The following is a 21,792-nucleotide window of genomic DNA, read 5'->3' as shown; positions in this document are numbered from 1 at the left end:
TGCTTGTGTCCACCTCAGCGCTTAGTACAGTGCCTGGCACAGAGTAAGCACGTTAACAAATACTATCATTATTATCAATGTTATTAATAAAAGCTATTGATTGATGGATGGTTAGATGAGAGGATGGAGTGCCTAGAATAAATCTCGTGTAGTTAGATTTTGGCCTCCGAAAAGACAATTTAGGAAGTAGGCAAAGGACGAGTTCCCCCCTGTGTAGTTAGACTGACTGACACATTGCTCCTGTCCTCCTCTGGGACATGATGAGGGAAGAATGAAAGTCATAATGAAACACATTCATTGATTTATAAACTCTTTCCACCTTGGAATGCATTTGGCATTTTTTTCTTTTACAAAGATGGCAAATAAGTTACAGTTGATTTGAAGCAGCATGGCCTAGTGGAAAGAGCACAGGCCTGGGAATCAGAGGACCTGGGTTCTAAATCTGGCTCCGCCACTGGTCTGTTGTGTGACCTAGGGCAAGTCACCTAACTTTTCTGCTCCTCAGTTCCCCCTTCTACAAAATGGGGATTCAAAACCTTTCCTCCCTCCTACTTAGATTTTGAGCTTCCTCTGGGACCTGATTATCTTGTACCTAGCCCAGTGCTTAGTACGGTGCTTGGCACACAGTAAGGGCTTGACAAATGCAGGGGACATTCTCGTATTACCCAAGATCAGGGTACACTTTCATATATTGAAATTGACAGATCAGAACACTATACATTTACTGGGATTTGCCACGGCTCTTTAAATTGATCAAGATACTTACCAGTTATTATCTAGCAAGCAGGGTCAAATTATAGAGCTAAGAGCTTTGGATCCCCAACCCGGACTCATTTATGGGCCTCTTGGAGAATTCCACGATGATTTCCCCTCCTGTAGGCTAAGGGGAGGGTAAGTAATAATAATAATAATAATGTTGGCATTTGTTAAGTGCTTACTAGGTGCAGAACACCGTTCTAAGCGCTGGGGTAGATACAGGGTCATCAGGTTGACCCACGTGAGGCTTACAGTCTTAATCCCCATTTTACAGATGAGGGAACTGAGGCATAGAGAAGTGAAGTGACTTTTCCACAGTCACACAGCTGACAAGTGGCAGAGCCGGGATTCGAACCCTTGACCTCAGACTCCCAAGCCCCTACTCTTTCCACTGAGTCACGCTGCTTCTCATAATCTAAGTGCTAGGACGGATACGAGGTAATCAGGTTGTCCCAAGTGAGGCTCACAGTCTTAATCCCCATTTTACAGATGAGGTAAATGAGGCACTGAGAAGTTAAGTGACTTGCCCAAAGTCACACAGCTGACAGGTGGTGGAGCAGGGATTCGAACTCATGACCTCTGACTCCTAAGCCCGTGCTCTTTCCACTGAGCCACGCTGTAAGACTCCTTGCCCAAGATGTGAGGGTGGGGAGATAGCCTTTGCAAAAGGGCTGGGGAAAATTAAGTGTAATATTGTTTCAGTGCCAAAGATTCTCTTCTGTCCTTCATTAATGTATGAACTGCACTGAAGGCAAGGGAGAGATGAAAAAAAAGAGAGGGAAACGCACCTTTCGGTTCCTAGAAAGGACCTATTGCAAGAGTTTCCACTGGCTCATTCTGGGACCCTGAGAAACAAAGTATTTCCTCTCTTTTTGCTTCGATTTTCTCATCTTACTCCTCTCCCGAGAACACGTTCGTGAAAGCGATGATTCCTTCGCAAGGCCTGGGCTTCACACTCTGGATTTAGAAGGTCTTAAGAGCAGAAGTAGACAGTAGTCTTAACTATGTGACCATTTCTTTTAAGAACGAAGGGTAGAAAATTCTTCATAAGCACAGCAGCCATGCCAAGGAAGGTATCCTTTTCCCTAAGATTCTCTTCCAACCAAACAACTGAATAATTGTTTCCTTACCATATTTTTATTGGATGTCCTTCCCCGCCTGTCTCATCATTTACTTAAGCAACCGAACATTCCCTTTCTCTGCTTCCCAGAATCCAAGAGCACTTCCAGAATGGGTTTAGTGTTATAATGAGCACCTCTACCCTGAAATCACTGTGGGTATTTTGGAGCTGCTAATAGAGTCATGGGATTGTGAAGCTGAAGGGCTGTTTTCTGAAAGATCATTCTTTTGGGAAAGATGCTGAAGATAGCTCTATTCCCCATCCTGTCGTAAATATTCTCTCGTTTGGTTGTCCCAGATGAATGCCAAATAAACCCACAGGAAAAGTCTGTCCCATCACTTTATCGGGGCAAACTGTGACGGTTTCACTTATTCACAATACTAAGAATTAGGATTTACCACTCCCCTTTCAGCCATCTCTCCCCTTCCTGCTTTGCTCCCAGATTTTCGCTTCGGTAGCCGGGGGAAAGCAGCAGAATAATCTTGCTGGACAAGATGTAGGTTTTTATGTGTTTTCGTCCTCCTTTAAGTGAGAGTGCTCTCTTTCAGCTGTGACAGCCAATTGCTTTATTGTTCTTTAAAGTCAGAGCTGCTTTGGATTTGTGTGTCAGCCAGAATTAAGCCTTTTTCATGTAAAGTTACAAGCCAAGGCTAAAACTATTTCAGCAATGCCATATGAAAAGGGATATTATCCAGAGTCAGGGAATGTAGAACTTTCTTAGCCTCTAAAAAGAACTATGACACCATTTCGGATCTAGGCAGATCCGTGAATTCCCAGGTTTTATCCGAAGTCCCCTGGCTTAGTAGAATGAAAAAGAAAAGCCATACCAATTTGATCCTCAAATAGCAGATGGTCTCTCTGCTACCTGCGCTCAGCCACCGTTTAACTCAGTATCAGCCGAAGACTGGAACACAGACATTCTCTAACCCCGTCCTCTCTCCTGGTAGAAGAGGTCTTTTATTTATTTATTCATTATTTATTTTTGCACATTATATTTTGGTCTACACTGTGTGTTGGGGGGGAGGTTACTCAACTGGATAAGGTCGGGGTGAAGGGACAGTGAAACGTGAGGAGTAAGAGTCAGACGAGGCTGGAATAAAGGATCAGGGAGGTTCTAATTTATCATTCTGCCTTTACTCCAGAGACGTGATCTGCACTGAACCCCAACACTCTGCCGAACTGAATATCAAGTCAGCTCCCAAGTGCCGGGGGGGATGAAACTTATTCCCGTAATTTAAAAAACCCAAAACTTAATAAGCCGTCGCTCTCTCTTTCTCCTGCACCGCCCGAGACAAGAGGTGACTGTCAACTCTTTGCTCCTGGGATGGGGGTGAAGGGGGGATCCGAGCCTTATTGAAGGCACATCTCCTCCAGGAGGCCTTCCCAGACTAAGCCCCTCCTTTTCCTCTTCTCCCACTCCCCTCTGGTTCACCCTGACCTGCTCCCTTTGCTCTTTCCCCGCTCCCAGCCCCACAGCACTTATGTCCAGAATTTTCATTTATTTATTTGTACTGATGTCTCTCTCCCCCTGTCCTGATTGTAAGCTCGTTGTGGCAGGAAAGTGTCTGTTTATTGTTGCATCATACTCTACCAAGTGCTCAGTCCAGTGCTCTGCACACAATAAACCCTCAATAAATACAGTCGAACGACCAGTGCTCTGTATACAGTAAGGGCTCAGTTAATATGACTGAATGACCAGGGCTCTGCACGCATTAAGTGCTCAATCAGTACGATGGCATGATCAGAGCTCTGCACACAGTAAGCACTCAAGAAATACTACTGAAGGACTGAATGCATGAACCTGAGGAGAGAGAGAAGCAGTGGGATCTGATCTCATAAGGAGCCCAGCACAGGGGGGGTGGGAGGCGGGTAGGAGGTGGGGAGGGGAAGGAGGGAAGGGGAGAGCAGAGGGGGAGGGCGGGGAGGAAGAGGAGGGAAGGTGAGAGAGGAGGAGGGAAGAGAGAAGCAGCACGGTGTAGCGGATAGCGCATGTGCCTGGGAGTCAGAAGGTCCTGGGTTCTAATCCTGCCTTTGACCCTTGTCTATCGTGTGGCCTTAGGCAAGTCACTTCGCTTCTCTGGGCTTTAGCTGTCTCATCTGTAAAATGGGGATTGAGCCTGTGAGCTCCACGTGGGAGAGGGATTGCGTCCAATCCGATTTGCTCGTATCCACCCTAGCACCTGGCAGCGTGGCACCTGGCACACAGTAAGCGTTTAACAAATACCACAATTATTATTATTAAGGGAGGAGGCGGGAGAGGAGAAAGGAGGAGGAGGGAAAGGAAGGAAGGGGAGGAAGGAAAGGGGAGGGAGGAGGAAGTGGTGGGAGGAGGGAAGAGGAAGGGAAGAGAAGGGAGGAGGGAAGGGGAGGGAGGAGGAGGATGTGGTGGGAGGAGGGAAGGGGAGGTGGTGGAAGGCGGGCAGGGGAGGGAGGAGGAGGTGATGGGAGGAGGGAATTGGAGGAGGTGATGGGAGGAGGGGAGGGGAGGAAGGAGGACGAGGGAGGAGAGCAGGGGAGGGAGGAGGGCAAGGGAGGGAGGAGGAGGAGGAGGAGGGAGGAGGAGGTGATGGGAGGAGGGAAAGGGAGGGAGGAGGAGGAGGGAGGAGGGCAGGGGAGGGAGGAGGGCAAGGGAGGGAGGAGAGCAGGGGAGGGAGGAGGAGGGAGGAGGACAGGGGAGAGAGGGGGAGGTGATGAGAGGAGGAGGAGGGAGGAGAGGGAGGAGGGGGAAAAGGGGGAGAGGGGGAGGGAGGAGTTTCAGGAGAGAGGGAGGGATGGTGTGTGCGTTGGGCGGGGGGTGGGGGGGGGGAGAAGCGAGATGGGGGCAGGGGAGGGGAGGGGAGGAGAAGGGAGGGGAGGGGAGGAGAAGGGAGGGGAGGGGAGGGGAGGGGAGGGGAGGGGAGGGGAGGGGCGGGAGGAGGGCGGAGGTTGGAGGGCGGAGGTGCGGGGAGCGGCCCAGAGGATCCTCCGGGATGCGGGGAGCGGGCCCCCACAGACAGCCGTCTCCCCGACCCGGGGGCCGCAGCCTTATATAGCCCGGGGACCGCACCGCCGCCCGGCCATCCTCCGGTCCGTCCATCGGTCCGTCCATCGGTCCATCCTCCGGTCCATCCTCCGGTCCATCCATCGGTCCATCCTCCGGTCCGTCCGTCCGTCCGTCCGTCCGGGAGAGGATGCGGTCCCCGCTGCTGCTGCTGCTGCTGCAGGACCTGCTCGTCCTCGTGCCCGCGCACAAGTTCTCCGCGCTCACGGTAACGGACGCGCGCCCCCGCGCGCCCCCGCGCTCCCTCCCCCCCCCCCGGTCACAGCGCCCCCCTCCGGGCACGGCCGGGCACGGCGCCCCCTTACTGGACTGAGCGCTTGGGACGGGGAGGGGGGAGACGGGCAGCCCAACGACCCAGAATAATAATAGTAATGTTTGTTAAGCGCTTACGACGTGCACAGCACTGTTCTAAGCGCTGGGTAGAAAGGGTAATCAGGTTGTCCCAAGTGAGGCTCCCAGTCTTCATCCCCATTTTCCAGATGAGGTCACTGAGGCCCAGAGAAGTGAAGCGACCGGCCCACAGTCCCCCAGCTGCCAAGTGGCAGAGTGGGGATTGGAACCCATGACCTCTGACGCCCCAGCCCGGGCTCTTTCCACTGAGCCACGCTGTTTCCCCAGGAGGCTGGCATCACGGCCATCCCCATCGATAAATAGATTTATAGATCTAGATACGTCACGAACAAAATAGAGTTATAAATAATATGGACCAATAGGCCCAAGTGCCGTGGGGAGGGGAAGGGGGAAGAGCGGAGGGAGGGAGGGAGGAGGGCGAATGGGGAGGGGAGGAGTTGGGGCAGAGGGAAAGGGAGGGCTCAGTCTGGGAAGGCCTCCTGGAGGAGGTGAGCTCTCCGGAGGGCTTTGAAGGGGGGAGAGAGTGTCGGATTGCCCCTGCCTGGCAAGGGCACGTGAATCCCCCACCAGGCTCCCCCACATTCCTTCCTTCAATCGTGTTTATTGCCCGTTTACTATGTGCAGAGCACTGTACTAAGCGCTTAGCACCGTCCTAAGCGCTTGATAATGATGGTATTTGCTAATAATAATAATAATAATAATATTGGTATTTGTTAAGCGTTATGTGCCAAGCACTGTTCTAAGCGCCTGGGGAGATACGAGGGAATCAGGTTGCCCCACGTTGGGGCTCACGGTCTTAATCCCCATTCTACAGCTGAGTTAACTGAGGCACAGAGAAGTGAAGTGACGTGCCCAAAGTCACCCAGCTGACAAGTGGCGGAGCCGGGATTAGAACCCAGGTCCTTTGACTCCCCAGCCCCGGCTCTTGCCACTGAGCCATGATTGCTCCTGGAGGGCACGGGGGTTGTCACAGTGGTCCTGGAAGGCACGGGGGTCCATCCCGGTGGTCCTGGAGGGCACGGGGTCCATCACGGTGGTCCTGGAGGGCACGGGGTCCATCACGGTGGTCCTGGAGGGCACGGGAGCCGTCACAGTGGTCCGGGTGGGCACGGGGTCCGTCCCATTGGTCCTGGAGGGCACGGGGGTCCATCCCGGTGGTCCTGGAGGGCACGGGGGCCGTCACAGTGATCCGAGTGGGTACGGGGTCCGTCCCATTGGTCCTGGAGGGCACGGGGGTCCATCCCGGTGGTCCTGGAGGGCACGGGGTCCGTCCCAGTGGTCCTGGCGGGCACGGGGAGGTGAGCACGGGGTCCCATCCCAGTGGTCCTGGAGGGCACGAGGTCCATCACGGCGGTCCTGGAGGGCAGGGGGTCCCGTCTTAGAGGTCCCGGCGGGCGCGGGGTCCCGTACAGTGGTCCCAGCAGGCACGGGGTGGTGGGCACGGGGTCCCGTCTTAGTGGTCCTGGTGGGCACGGGCTCATTTCACAGTGGTCCTGGTGGCCACAGGGTCCATCACAGGGGTCCCGGAGGGCACGGGGTCCCGTCTTAGAGGTCCCGGCGGGCACGGGGTCCCGTCACAGGGGTCCCGGAGGGCACGGGGTCCCGTCACAGGGGTCCCGGAGGGCACGGGGTCCCGTCACAGGGGTCCCGGAGGGCACGGGGTCCCGTCACAGGGGTCCCGGAGGGCACGGGGTGGTGGGCACGGGCGGGTCCCGGCCGGGCTGAGGGCCCGAGGGCGTTGAGGGGATCCCCCTGCCGGACTGGGAGCCCCACGCGGGACAGGGATTGGGTCCAACCTTATTGGCTTGGCTCCACCCCAGCGCTTAGCACAGCGCCCGGCACACAGTAAGCGCTCAACAGATGCCCCGGTTTTCATGATCGAGGCCAGGGCTCAGGGGTTGGGGGACTGGGCGGGGGACTGGGAACGGGGGACTGGGAACGGGGGGCAAGGCCAAAGAGGGGCAGGGGCAGGATGGGGGTGGGGGGGCGAGGGCAGGGAGCGGATCCGGGGGGAGGGGCAGGGAGGGGGGACGGAGAGCAGGGCATCGTCATCATCATCACTATCAGTTGAGGGTTGATCGGGTGCCGGGCACCGTACCGGGCACCGGGGCAAATACGATATAATCCAGCCGGACACCGTTCCCGGACACCTGGGCCTCAGAATCGGGAGAACGGGTGCAGAATCCCCAAAGAGGAGCCGTGTGGTCCGGTGGCAAGAGGCCGGGCCTTGGGAGGCGGCGGACGTGGGTTCTAATCCCGCCTCCGCCACTTGTCCGCTCTGTGACCTTGGGCCAGCCCCTTCACTTCTCTGTGCCTCGGTTACCTCAGCTTTAACACGGGGATTAAGACGGCGAGCCCCATGTGGGACAGTCTGATTAGCATGTATCCACCCCAGCGCTTCGGACAGTGCTTGGCACATAGGAAGCACTTAACAGATACCGTTATTATTATTATTATTATTATTGTTATTGAACAGATGAAGAAACGGAGGGAGAGAGAAGTGAACTGGCTTGCCCAGGGTCACCCAACAGACAAATGAGGGAGCGGGAATTAGAACCCAGGTCTTCTGACTCCCAGGTCCGGGCTCTAGCAACGTTGTTTCAGTAGATACAGGGAGGGGGAGGGAAGAGATGATAATAATAATGGTATTTGTTAAGCGCTTACTATGTGCCCAGCACTGTTCTAAGCGCTGGGGTACATACGAGGTAATCAGGTTGTCCCACGTGGGGGCTCACGGTCTTAATCCCCATTTTACAGATGGGGCAACTGAGGCACAGAGAAGTGAAATGACTCGCCCAACGTCACGCAGCTGATCAGTGGCGGGGTCAGAATTAGAACCCACGACCTCTGACTCCCAAGCCGGTGCTCTTGCCGCTAAGCCACACTGCTGCTCTCTGCGCCTCAGCTCCCTCATCTGTAAAATGGGGATTAAGGCTGTGAGCCCCACGTGGGACAGGGACTGTGCCTGCAACCGCGTTGTGGGCAGGGAATGCGTCTGTTTATTGTCGTAGGGTGCTCTCCCCAGCGCCCGGTATGGTGCTCGGCACACAGTAAGCGCTTAACAAATACTCCGCCCGCAGTAAGTGCTCAGTCAGGATGGGATGAACGAATGGAAAGGGAGAGGGGCAGGGAGCAGGGTTGTGTGTGCCCTGGGGGGGTTGTGCGCTCACCTGGAGGGGGGGAAGGAGTGTGTCCGTGGGTGCCCGTGAGTGGCCGTGTGTGCGCCCAAATCTCAAGGAGCTGGTTCAGCATCCTCCTCTCCCCGCGCACTTGGCCTCTCCAGCCTTAGGGTGGCCCCTGGTAGCCCCCCTTGGAAGTCAGAAATCCCCAGGGACGGAGAGACAGAGACACAAGGAGACAGAGAGACAGGGAAAGAGAACATTGTTCGAATTCTGCTCAGGAACCTGGGTGGGTGGCAGGGGGGCAGCGAGGGACTAATTAACGCTCAGAGCTGCAGGGTTATCGCAGCCCAGGGCCCTGGAGTCGGGAGAATGATTCCCCCCCCTGCCCTGGCCGGAGAGGGAAAGGAGGAAAGGGGAGACTGGGGGGAGGGGGGAGGATGGACCATTTCCAAAAGTGTGACTCCCACGTATTTAACCACTTGTGGATATTTTCACCCCCTTCCCCCTATACACACACACACACACACATGCATAATATATAAATTATATATATATAAATGTATGCATATAAATATAAACATAGATAATATTTCTTCTTAAATTCATTCAATAGTATTTACTGAGCATTTACTCTGTGCAGAGCAGTGTTGCAAACTTCCAGGAGATGCTCGCTGACAGTCCCTGGGCCACCAGGCCAAACGCAGGGCTACGCGTAGAGGACACGGGGGAGCCGATTCATTAGGGTTGCTCACTCAACCAGAACCCTTTCCCTCGCCCAGAGCTGCAGTTTGCAGCTCCTAGCCCACTTTCGTCTTCTTGTGGCACCCGCAGTGTTTGCAGAGCTATAATTAATGCGATCTGCAGAAATGAAAACATTCCACTTGACTGTTTTTAAGCGAGAAAGCAAAGGGAGAGAGAATACCCCCTGGAGAGATCGCCGCTTTTTTTTTTTTTTTGGTGGGGCTTGGGCCTAAAAGTGTTTATCCTATTCAGAATCAAGACCGGGGGAATGAGCTATTTTTCTTATTCTGCATTTCAGCAAGTAGAAAACAGTCGTGTGGGTTTCCCTTCTATTCAAAGCACGGGGTGGAGGTTGGGGGGAGGAGGAAGCGGGATTTGGAGGGCTTCCTCGCTCATACCTAAAATTCTTCCAACGAGGTCCCCAGTCCCTGTCTTCTGTCTCACAAATGACTTGGAGATTAGAAACGGCTAAATGAAAACTTTAAAGGAACGAGGCGGCAGGCAGAACTTTAATAAGGTGTCTTTTCACTCTTAAATGCCAAATACATCACCAAAACAATATTCTAGGCGAATACGTAGACGCAACTGTCCTTTCTGTTCATTAACAGAGATACACTCTATATACCCACCTTTATTCTTTGAGTGTTAACCTCACTTCATTCATTCAATCCTATTTATTGAGCACTTGCTTTGTGCAGAACACTTCACTGAGTGCTGGGAAAGTACCAAATAGCAATTAAGAGAGAGACAGCCCCTGCCCACGGGCTCACTTGTTTCTCCAAGGGTTAAAAGAGCATCGGTAAAGGGAGTTAGCTCCGATTAATTTTATCTTCACGTTCTGCATATTGGTTTCATCTAAATGCACTTTTTCCCTGCATTTTAGGAAGCATCTTTCAGTAGGATATGCATAGGAGTGCCTTCTCTTGCTCTAGGGTTTTTGTTTGTTTGTTTTAATAGATGTCTGTAAATAGGCAAATATCTCTAACCTTGTTGTTAATGTAGGAACCTGAAAACATGCAATGGATTTTTTTTTATGGTATTTGTTTAACACTTACTGTGAGCCAGGCATTGTTTTAAGCACTTGAAGAGAAACTCAAGTAATCAGGTAATCAGGTCGAACATACTACTGTCTCACCTGGGGCTCACAGTCTTAATCCCCATTTTACAGATGAGGTAACTGAGGCCTGAGAAGTGAAATGACTTGCCCAAGGTCATAAAGCAGACAAGTTGCGGAAGTGCCGTCCTTCTGACTCTCAGATCCCATGCTCTATCCAATAGTCCACACTGCTTCTAAATTTAAATGGCACTGAGTTGTTGTTTTGTATCTTGCTGAAAATGATCATTTGTGAATGAATGGGAAGTATTTTGGGGCCAGGAGGGAATTTTCTTGTGAAAAATTTGTTTACAATCTCATTATTTAAAGAAAAACTATTAAAACTAAGTACATCAGCTAATTAATTGTTTGTTATAAATTTAGTGCTTTGGCTGTTGGGCCCGAGGAATTGTTTATGTACAGTAGAGATTTTCTTCTGGGTTCAGCTAGTCTTCTTGGACCACTTTTTGAGTTTTTTCAGTGCTGTCCCCTTTCTGAGAATCTCAGTCGCTCATGTTTGTCATGTCTGTCCTGGAAATATGAATGTTGTTGCTCGGTAGCCAGCACAATGGGTCTTTCTTTAAAATTGCTTTTTTCTCTAACAGAATGTAGAACGATAATAATGATGATGATAATAGTGGTATTTGTTAAGTGCTGACTATATGTCAGGCCCTGTACTAAGCGCTGTGGTGGATACAAGCAAATCGGGGTGGATACGGTCCTTATCCCACATGGGGCTCACAATCTTAATAATGTTGGTATTGGTATTTGTTAAGCGCTTACTATGTGCCGAGCACTGTTCTAAGCGCTGGGGTAGACACAGGGGAATCAGGTTGTCCCACGTGGGGCTCACAGTCTTAATCCCCATTTTACAGATGAGGGAACTGAGGCACCGAGAAGTTAAGTGACTCGCCCAAAGTCACACAGCTGACAAGTGGAAGAGCCGGGGTTCGAACCCATGACCTCTGACTCCAAAGCCCGGGCTCTTGCCAGTGAGCCACGCTGCTTCTCTAATCTTAATCCCCCTTTTACAGAGAGGGTCACTGTGGCACAGAGAAGAGAAGGGACTTGCCCAAGGTCACACAGCAGACTAGTGACAGCCGGAATTAGAACCCAGGTCCTTCTGACTCCTGGGTCTGCAGTCTAACCTCGAGGCCATGCAGGTTTTTTCTGACAGTTCTATATGATATGCCGTAAATCCTTCTAATTCATGTAATTATGCTCCAACTTATCATTAGGGCAAATTATTTGTAATCTTAGCTGATGGAGAGTTTTAATATGTGTCAAAATAAATGTGTCTGGGTCAATTCAAATCTGTGTACAGGACTAGGCGTTTAGAGAGAGAGGAGGCCAAGAGAAGTGATTGAGAGAATTAGCATTTTGTGCTCTGCACACAGTAAGCGCTCAATAAATATGATTGAATGACTGTATTTATCTTAACATATGCGGGCACCCAATCTTCCTCAGGTTCTAAAAGTGGAAGTTGCAAATTTCCTCTGGAGCTGCAGGGTGGAGTGTATAATGAACTTCTATGGATTGGTAAATTTCTCTCTTCTTTTACTTGCTGTCTCCTTCTCTTGACTTTCCCTCCATCCCTTCCCTCCTCACTCCCTCTTCCCTCTCCCACCTCTCTCTCCTCCTCTTCCCTCTCCCATCTCTATCTTCCTCTACCCCACTAACCCCACCACCACCTTCCAAATTCTGATATCTTATACCCAGCTAATTGCTTCAATGTTCCAAGAGTGCCCTCATTCATTTCTCTCGACACAAGTAGTAAAAAGTTAGAGGATTTGAAGAAAAGCTCCCATTTCCCACCACTTAACAAGCAGAAATTGCAAGACAAGCCATTTCAAAGTTAGAACTCTTTACCCTACTGCTAGTTTAGGATTTTCACCAGCTTTTTCTCCAAGGTCTTCAGGGTTTATTCAATTTTTAACCATCCCTGTTTTGATATACCCAGAGGTGAATAGTGGCGCTCAGCTGTTTTTCATTGTTTGAAGATTAGCCCATTGCTCTTTTTTTCTTTTTTTTAAATGGTAATTTAGATGAGGCGCAGGCTTATTAGATTAGGCTCAGGTCTAGCAGAGTCTCTCATGGCGTGTTAGATTTTGGGCCAAAATAAATACGTGAAAATAGGTTCCCAAGACAATCTGTTGAGCCCATTTCCCCCCTCGAGAGCCAAATAAAGTATCATCTTGTGGACAGCATATTATAAAATGACTGAATTGCAACTGGTCTCTCCTCTTCATTAACACTAGGTTTTTGCACAGTCTCGAAAGGACACACAAGAATGTTTGAATCTCATCCTGTGAACTTCCAGAAAACAGTTAAAAAGGAGTGATGATCAGTTTCCTGGGGTTGTTATGGAAATCTGTTACTTTTAGTTGGGGAATTTTGTATCTCGTGCCCCTTCTTACAGAAATTTTCTTCATCCTCAGTGAATTACAAGCTAAACACTTTATATTTGTTTCGTTTGGTTTGTTTTCATTACACACACACACACCCTCCAAATTGCATCACATTCTTTGGATTTCTGTTTTAGGGTGATTGAATAGACAATATATACTTTATCTTGTCACTGAAGAATTGAAACGGCGGTTGTTAAAGTTCAGATGGGTATGTTCTTGTCGGGGGTGTGGGCGTAAATGAGAAAAAGAGAAAATCCCGGAGACAAAATCGAAAAGCACAAGTGCTTACTATGATATTTTGCTAGGCACTTAATATATGTCAAGCACTGTTCTAAGTGCTGGGGTAGATACAAGTTAATCGTGTCTGATGATCCCTGTCCCACATGCCACTCACCTTCTAAGTAGGAGGAAGAACAGACATTAAATCCCCATTTTATGAATGAGGAAACAGAGGCACAGAGAAGTTAAGTGACTTGCCCAAGGCCTCGCGGCAGGCAATCAATCAGTCAATGGTATTTTTGAATGCTTGTCATGTGCAGGGCCCTGTACTAAGTCAGCGCTTAGGAGAGTACAATACAACAGATTTAGTAGACATCTTCCCTGCCCATAACTAGCTTACAGTCTAGAGCCTATCAGGGAACTGGTCGAGCCCAGTGATTCCTGTTTTTCTTGACTAAAATGAATGTGTTTGAATGTCTGATATATTGACCGTGTTGGAACGGCGAGAAGAAAACCGTTCCAGTTCTGAAGAAGTGACTCTCTGAAAGGTGTACATCATTTTGTTGAAACCTTTCTTTCATTAGATGTAGAACAGTTCAGGAGCTATTGGGTTTTTTTCTTTCTCCCAGAGCACATGCTCTGGAGAGGTGCCATTTCATTCACCAATATAAGACGGACTACTAAGGTGGTTGACCAGAAGGAAACTAAACACAGTCAAACTTTTCCAACTTAGAAATCTATTTAGATGGCGCCTACAAACCCAAACACTTGGGAAGAACAGCTTTAATTTTGACTTGCAACCAAGACCATAAATAAAATTATAAGCAGCTCCAGATCTTAACAGGATTGTAGAGTAGATGGGCATTGATGCAGCAACTAGTACGACAGCTCTGAAAATAATACATTTCTCAGGAATGCAACATGAAAATAAACCTTCAAGAAAATTCTGAATTTCAAAATGGAACTATTATTAAACAAGGCAGTGGAACTCTTGTTTGGAGGTCAAAAATATCATTTAAATACCAAATCGGCATCAAATGTACACTGTTTTCTAAAATGCAAGATGCCGGTTTTACACTGGACGCGAGCCAGTGTGGTTAAAAGGCCTTGATAGAATCACCATTCGCAAGCCCATTCATGTATATGAGCCCAAGTTGTCACTTGCCTTTTTTCCTGCCTTACATTTGATTTTCTTAGAGAGCACAGGGCTTCCTAATTATTGATCTTCTTCAGAGTTCACATAATGCTCTTAAAGACTGACACCACCGTGGTTGAAACGAGGAAAGAAAAAGTGGGTATGAGTCTCACTTGCTATTGTTAAATTTCATTTGGGGTAGGATAACCAAAGAGAAAAACAGTGATGGGAGGGCACAGTTAATGTCAACTTCAGTGTAACTATAAAATAATTATAAAATATCTTTATTCTCCCCCTCCAGACACGGTTCCTAGGAGCTCCTATGAGAAGCAGCATGATCTAGCGGATAGGGCACGAGCCTGTGAGTCAGAAGGATCTGGGTTCTAATTCTGGCTCTGGCACATGTTGGTTGTGTGACCCTGGTGAGTCACATCACTTCCCTGTGCCTCAGTTACCTCATCTGGAAAATGGGGATTAAGACTGGGAGCCCTATGTCTACCCCAGCGCTTAGAACAGTTCTCGGCATATAGTAAGCGCTTAACAAATACCAACATTATTATTATTATTATTATTAACAGGGACTGTGTCCAACCCAGTTTGCCTGTATCTAACCTGAGCTCAGTACAGTGTCTGGCACCTAGGAAGCGCTTAACAAATACCCTAAAAAAAGAGTCCCATTTCTCCTCCTGTTCCCCCAGGCATTCCTCCTGCTCCATCCCTACAGCTTCCTGCTAGCTCTCGCTCTCTCCTCTCTTTTTCTCTCCTGCTCACCTGATAACAATAATAATTTGGTATTTGTTAAGCGCTTACTATTCACCAAGCACTGTTCTAAGACTGTTCTTGGGGCTCACAGTCTTAAATCCCCATTTTACAGATGATGAGGTAACGGAGGCACAGAGAAGTCAAGTGACTTACCCAAGGTCACATAGCTGACAAGCGGCCAAGCCGGTATTAAAACCCATGACCTCTGTCTCCCAAGCCTGGGCTCTTTCCACTGAGCCACTCTGCTTCTCGATGATGCCACTTCATAAATTTCCAAGAAGGCTACTTGAAGCTCCTGGGGTGGTCATAGCTGTGGGGAAGAAGTCGGGCCAAGGAGAGATCCGGAGAGCACGTCTCCTGGCCACCCCGCCCTCCCCCCCCTCCCCCGGACTCCTCACCCACCCTGATCTGGCCTGATCTCCACAGCTGGGGCGGACAAGGGGCCGCAGGCAGGGATAGGGCTGACCGGGGCCTAGGCAGGGAAGCAAGTTTACAAAGCAAATTGAAGCAGCATGAAGCAACACGGCGTAGCGGATAGAGCATGGGTCTGGGAGTCAGAAGGACCTGGGTTTTAATCCTGGCTCTGCCACCTGTCTGCTGTGTGAACTTGAGCCAGTCACTTCACTTCTCTGGGCCTCAATTCCCTCATCTGTAAAACGGGGTTTGAGACTGTGAGCCCCATGTGGGACGGGGTCTGTGTCCAACCCCATTTCCTTGTTTCCATCTTAGTGCTTAGTACCGTGCCTGACACATAGTAAGTGCTTAAACAAATACCCCAAGCAGTACTGTTATTGTTTGGGAACTGGTAAGATCTCATTAACCTGGACTCCATTCACCAGAACTTCACAATAACAGAGACATGGGTCACTCTTGCTTCTTTCTTTTTTCTGCCCTATGACTGCTTGAGCAGTCAGATTTTGCTTTAAAGTAGGATACTGTTGATCTTTGCTGTGCTGAAAAAAGCTCCTTGCCCTCTGAGCCACAAGACAATATGCAGAGGCAGTGCCAGGCAAGAGACCGCTTGACAAATAAATTTAAAGAAACAGAAAAGGGGAAACCAGAAGCGTTTCCAGGGTGGTAGTACATATGAGAGCCAAGAAATGCGAGTAGAGGTATTGTAGAAATGGAGGTGAGGGTGGGGAGAGAGCGAGAGAGAGGTAGAGTTCTTTATATCTGAAGATGCCAGGCGCCATTGAAAGTTACTGTGGCCTGAGGACTACTGATTTTTTTTTTTAATATGGAATACGGATTTTTCATTTATTTATATTGGACCACTTTTAGGCTGAGTTGGAGAAGATTTAATTGTGTTTCAAAAATGGTTCTTATGCAATACTCCATCCCCAGGCTAACCGTAGAAAGATCAAGTACTAAAGTGGAAGTCAAAGAGCATGGAACAAACAAAAAAATCAACCAAAGTTGCCTACGTATTTTTGACAAAAAATAGTGAATTGATGTTTAGGAAGGGGATAAACATTTTGTATACAATGCTTAAATAATCCTAATCTGCTTTATTATTTTTCATTCACTTCATTCATTCATTCATTCATTCATTCATTCATTCATATTTATTGAATGCTTACTGTGTGCAAAGCACTGTCCTAAGTGCTTGGAAGAGTACAGTATAGCAACAGAAGACAAATTCCTGCCCACAGTGAGTTCACAGTCTAGGTGGGGAGATACAGACATTAATATAGATAAACAAATTACAGATAATAAGTAAATTACAGATTTATTTTTGCAACACAAACGGGGCCCCAGAACGATTATTATCTGTGCACTGCGTGACTTGGGTTCTTGATGAAATTTTATTTTAATAGACACTTTCCCTCATTTGTTTTCACTCCCCTCTACCCATACCTTGGATTCAAATGATCTTTTTCTCTTTTCTCTCTTTAGCTGTGTCTCCTCCTCTCGCTTCTCTCTTCTTCTCTTTTTTTAAAATATCTTTTTTTTTTATTAACCCTCACACATTTAACCTAGTTTACTAGTCTTTTAGACCCTTTCCTGGCTTGATCATTTTTCTTCCTGTGCTAATGCTGCTTGGGTAGTAGGAGAAGTGGCGGGAAGTGAACTTGTTTGGGTGGGTGGGCTGTTCCGGGTAACTCTCCACCGATCCCATCCATAGAGCCGATGGCAGACATTTTTGCAGATCACTTTTGAAGTTTGAGGTTCGTGGCAGTACGGCTTCAAATAATAATGAAGTTTCGGGAAAGCACGGAGAGTTGTAGGTAAACACATGTAGGCTGTGGTGTGTTTGATCAGAGGTTCAAACGACTTTAGAACAGAGTCATTAAGATAATTTATTAGGCCCTTTAATTTTGGTTGCTCTGAAATTGGTTGGATGTCAGTCAGTGCTTACAGAATAAGTTCATCAGTCTGTGGCAAAACAAAAAGGCAAGTACATAATGTCCATAATGTACATAATCTGACCTCACTTAAGTTGGACTGCTTTGTTTATTTACACTTGGTTCTCTTCAGTCATCAGGGCAATGGGAGCGATTGAAGCAACCCTATCTGATAGCTTTAGGCCCGGACCAGGAAATCTGAGTACCTCTTGTGATTAGTAGTACTAGATACTGTACTGCCAGGGACTGTGTTGATTTCCCTTCTCTTCATGCATGTTTTGATTGTTTAATCACTTCTAATGCTCTGGATAAATGATACTTCTTTCAGTAGAATAAGATGACCCCTAGGGTGTTGAGACGTCTTTCTTAGCAAGTTCTACAGCCTGAACCATGGATGTCTGACTCGCAGTAATAGGAGAACATTTCATCAACTGTTGATGAAAATGGGCAGTTGTAAAATTCCACCAAGTGGGTTCATAAAAGATCACTCCCGTGGGAGGGATTGACCAGATTTACATGGAACAAAACAAATATTCATTTGTGGGGGAAAAAGAAGGATCCCAATTTGCATATTTCCTAGACTGTGAGCCCTTTGAGAGTCAAGTACCATGTCTAATTTCCACCTTTGCACTCTTTCTCAGGGTTTAGAACAGTGGTCTGCTTGCAGTAAGGGATGACTAAATACTCTTTAACTATTTAATGGCATAGCTGTATCCATTTTCATTTTCAGTCAAACCAGAGATTTGCTGCCAGTTTCTTTGACATCATATATTAAAATCTGTTGAAAGCGATCTCCTGAAATTGGACAGTCATTGATTTTTTTTCTTTGTCTCTGAGAGTACAAGCTTATTTATGCCTCCTGATTAGTTCAGGGATATATTTAATCGACAGATACTACCGTGGGTTGCTCTTCTAAGGCACTGCTCCTCTAAGGTGATTAAATTTCTTGCCATCCAAGTTAGGCAGGGGACTGGAAAGTGAGAAGGGAGGGCAGAGAGAGGGTGGAGAGAGAGAGAGAGGAAAGAAGGAGAAAGGTAAAGACAGTAAGAAAAGGGGAAAGGTGAAGATGAGAGTTGAAAGGGGATTGCATTCCCCTCCTCCCCTGTCAATCTCTGCATCAGCCCACTCCATTGGTGGGTTCATAATAATAATAATTACGGTCGTTGTTAAGCACCTACTATGTGCCAAGCACTCTTCTAGGCAATGGGGTAGATAGAAGTTAATCAGGTTGGATACAGTCTCTGTCCCACACTGGGCTCACACTCTTAATACGTGTTTTTTACAAATGACTTAACCGAGGCCCAGAAAAGTGAAGTGATTTGCCCAAGGTCATACAGCAGATTTGTGGAGGAGCAGGGATTAGAACCCAGGTCCCTCTGACTCCCAGGCCCTTGCTCTATCCACTAGGCCACACTGTCATCAGAGCCAAATACCAAACCAGCTACCACCACCACCACCACCAAGGTGGAAGTGATGTTGGAAGAAATTACGAAGCTTAAGCACTTTCGTACTCCCTCCCCCTCCCCGAGCCCCACAGTATTTATGTAGATATCCTTCTACTCTATTTCTCCTAGACCTAATATATTTTCATCTCTGTCTCCCCCGTAGACCGCAAGCTTGTTATGGGCAGGGATCACGTCTACTGACTGCTATATCGTACTCTCAAGCGCTTAGTACAGTGCTCGGCTCAGAGTAACACAGTCGTCTCTCCATCAATTTCATTGATTGACTGATTGATTGGCAGTTTCTACCCCAGCTGCCATCCCAACTGAGCTGATCTTTATGGGGTCCGTTCCTGGGAGTTTTTAGTCTAGAAGGGTGAGTTGTGTCATGTGGTGATTGCCATCCTCTCCTTGAAGAGGAAGAGACTGAGCCTCCTCTGTCATCATCATTCTTCCCTGCTGTCCTATGGCTGAAGCACCTCAGCAGAAGTCATAGTCCTTCATGCCACATCTGAAGGAGGACTCTAATGAGCCATCTTTCCCAGCAGTAACTCAAGAAGAGATCTCCTGCCTTCTTTCAAAATCCACCCCGGCTCCACCTGAGCTTGCAACTCCATCCCTTTGCACTTGATCAAATCACTGTGCCCCCTCCTTTCTTCCCTTTCTGACTGCCATCTTCAACTGCTCACTCTCCATTGACTTTATTTATTTGTGTATATTAATGTCTGTCTCCCCTTCTAGATTCCCCCCTCTAAACTGTGAGTTCGTTATGGGCAGGGAATGTGTCTCTTTATTCCTATACTGCACTCTCCCAAGTACTTAGTACAGGGCTCTGCACACAGTAAGGGCTCAATAAAATGATTGAATGAATGAATGAATGAATGAATGAATGGCTTCTTCCCTACTGTTTTCAAACATGCCCATGCCCATGCCCCAGTCCTAAAAAAACCTTCACTTGACCCCACAGCTCCCTCCAGTTATCGCCCTATCTCTCTCCTCTCCAAACTCCTCGACTGAGTTGTCTACACCCGCTGGCTCAAGTTCCTCTCCTCCAACTCTCTCCTTGGCCTCCTGCAATCTGGCTTCTGTCCCCTTCACTCCACAGAAGCTGCCCTCTGAAAGGTCACAGATGATCTCCTTCTTGCCAAATCCAACAGCCTCTAATCCATCCTGATCCCCCTCAACCTCTCAGCTGCCTTTGACACCGTTGACCATCCCGTTCTCCTGAAAACATTATCCAGTCTTGGCTTCACTGACGCCATCCTCTCCTGCTTCACCTCCTTTCTCTCTGGCTGTTCATTTAAAGTCTCTTTCACGGGCTCCTTCTCTGCCTCCCACCCCCTCACTATGGGGGTCTCTCAAGGTTCATTCCTGGGTCTCCTATTCTCCATCTATACCCCCTCCCTTGGAAAACTCATGCGCTCCCATGGCTTCAACTACCACCTCTGTGTGGATGATTCTCAAATCTGCATCTCCAGCCCTGATCTCTCTCTTCCTCTGCAGTCTCACATTTCCTCCTGCCTTCTCGACATCTCTACTTGGATGTCCTCCTCTCACCTCAAGTTAATGTGTCCAAAACAGAATTCCATATCTTCCCAACCCAAACCCTGAGCTTCTCCTGACTTTCTCATCCCTGTTAGACAGCATCACCATCCTTCCTGTCTCACAAACCCTTATCCTTGATATTATCCTTGGATCTTCTCTTTCATTCAACTCAAATAGTCAATCCGTCACTAAATCCTGTCCATTCCACTGGCCTGACATTGCTAAAATTCACCTATTCCTCTCCACCCAAATTGCAACCACATTAATCCAAGCACTTCAACTTTCCCTCCTTGATCACTGTATCAGCCTCCTTGCTGAACTCCCTCCCTCCTGTCTCTCTCCACTCCAGTCCATATTTCACTCTTCTGCCTGGATCATTTTTCTACAAACATTCAGTCTTATGTTTCCCCACACTTCAAGAACCTCCAGTGGTTGCTCATCCACCTCCACATCAAATGGAAACTCCTTACTATCGGCTTTAAAACACTCAAACACCTTGCCCCTCCTTCCTCACCTCACGACTCTAGAGAAGAAGCACGGCCTAGTGGATAGAGCATGGGCCTGACACTCAGAAGGACCTGGGTTCTAATCCCAGCTCTGCCACTTGTCTGCTGTGTGACTGTGGGCAAGTCACTTCACTTCTCTGTGCCTCAGTTAATTCATCTGTAAAATCGGGATTAATACTGTGAGGCCCATGTGGGACATGGATTGGGTCCAACCTGACTAGCTTATATCTCCCACAGTGCTTAGCACAGAGCCTGGTGCATAGTAAGCACATAACAAACACCACAATTATTATTATTTTTATCATTACAACCCAGCCCATACACTTTGCTCCTCTAATTCCAATGTACTTACTGTACCTCAATCTCCTCTTTCTCGTCTCTGACCTCTTGTCCATGTCTTGCCTCTGGCCTGGAATGCCCTCCCTCTTCACATCTGAGAGGCAATTACTCTCCTCTTCTTCAAAGCCTTATTGAGGGCCCATTTCCTCCAAGAGGCCTTCCCTGCCTAAGCCTTCTTTTCCTTTTCTCCCACTCCCTTCTGCTTTGTCCTGATTCTCTCCCTTTATTCAACACCCACTCAGGCCCTCAGCACTTAAGTAAATCCCCCTACTTCATTTCTTTATATTAATATCTGCCTCCCCCTTTAGACTGTAAGCTCCCACTGTGGGGAGTAGGGGGATGTATCTGCAATACTGTAGCATTGTACTCTGACTAGGGCTTAGTACAGTGCTCTGCTCACAGTAAGTGCTCAGTGAGTATGAGCGATTTATTAATAGATTGACCGATTGAGTGTCTCCAGAAGATATTTGCCTGGCAAGAGAGGCCCTCCAAAAGAGTTGCTGTTCCACTTAATGAGCCTTTCTCTTGTTGCCAGTGTAACTAGGCTCTGGAAACTGTCTGGGTCTTCTTATTATTATGTTTGTTTGTTAAGTGTTTACTATGTTCCAAGCACTGTTCTAAGCACTGGGATACATACAAGGTAATCAGGTTGGACACTGTCCCTGCCCCAAATGGGGCTCACAGTTTTAATCCCCATTTTACAATGTGGTAACTGAGGTAAAGAGAAGTTAAGTGACTTGCCCAAGGTCACACATCTTACCTGTGCTCTCTCAGACCTCCTTCCAGTGCAATGATTTAGGGACATGCACAGGGACCTGTACTTCCCCTGCCTCTGCTCCTAGACTGTAAACTCCATATGGGCAGGGAA

At 48.2% G+C, this 21,792-nt stretch overlaps 1 protein-coding gene across 4 annotated transcripts in view; it reads left to right on the top strand.

The window, feature by feature from the left end:
• The first annotated feature begins 4,818 nt into the window (after positions 1-4,818).
• The window catches only part of SMOC2 (SPARC related modular calcium binding 2), a 242,717-nt gene continuing 225,743 nt past the window's right edge, over positions 4,819-21,792 (top strand). For 2 of the 4 annotated variants that reach the window (XM_029049421.2, XM_029049424.2), the window contains exon 1: positions 4,821-5,124. In XM_029049421.2, coding sequence (XP_028905254.1) covers positions 5,047-5,124 — 78 coding nt within the window. In that variant the 5' untranslated portion in view covers positions 4,821-5,046. Of the gene's footprint in view, positions 5,125-21,792 lie in introns of all 4 variants that reach the window. The other 2 variants (XM_039915092.1, XM_029049423.2) reach the window with 2 other exon arrangements.

Source organism: Ornithorhynchus anatinus, chromosome 21 (assembly GCF_004115215.2).
Source record: "Ornithorhynchus anatinus isolate Pmale09 chromosome 21, mOrnAna1.pri.v4, whole genome shotgun sequence".
In the NCBI taxonomy this organism is placed as follows: domain Eukaryota; kingdom Metazoa; phylum Chordata; class Mammalia; order Monotremata; family Ornithorhynchidae; genus Ornithorhynchus; species Ornithorhynchus anatinus.
This window is presented reverse-complemented; position numbering and strand designations above follow the sequence as displayed.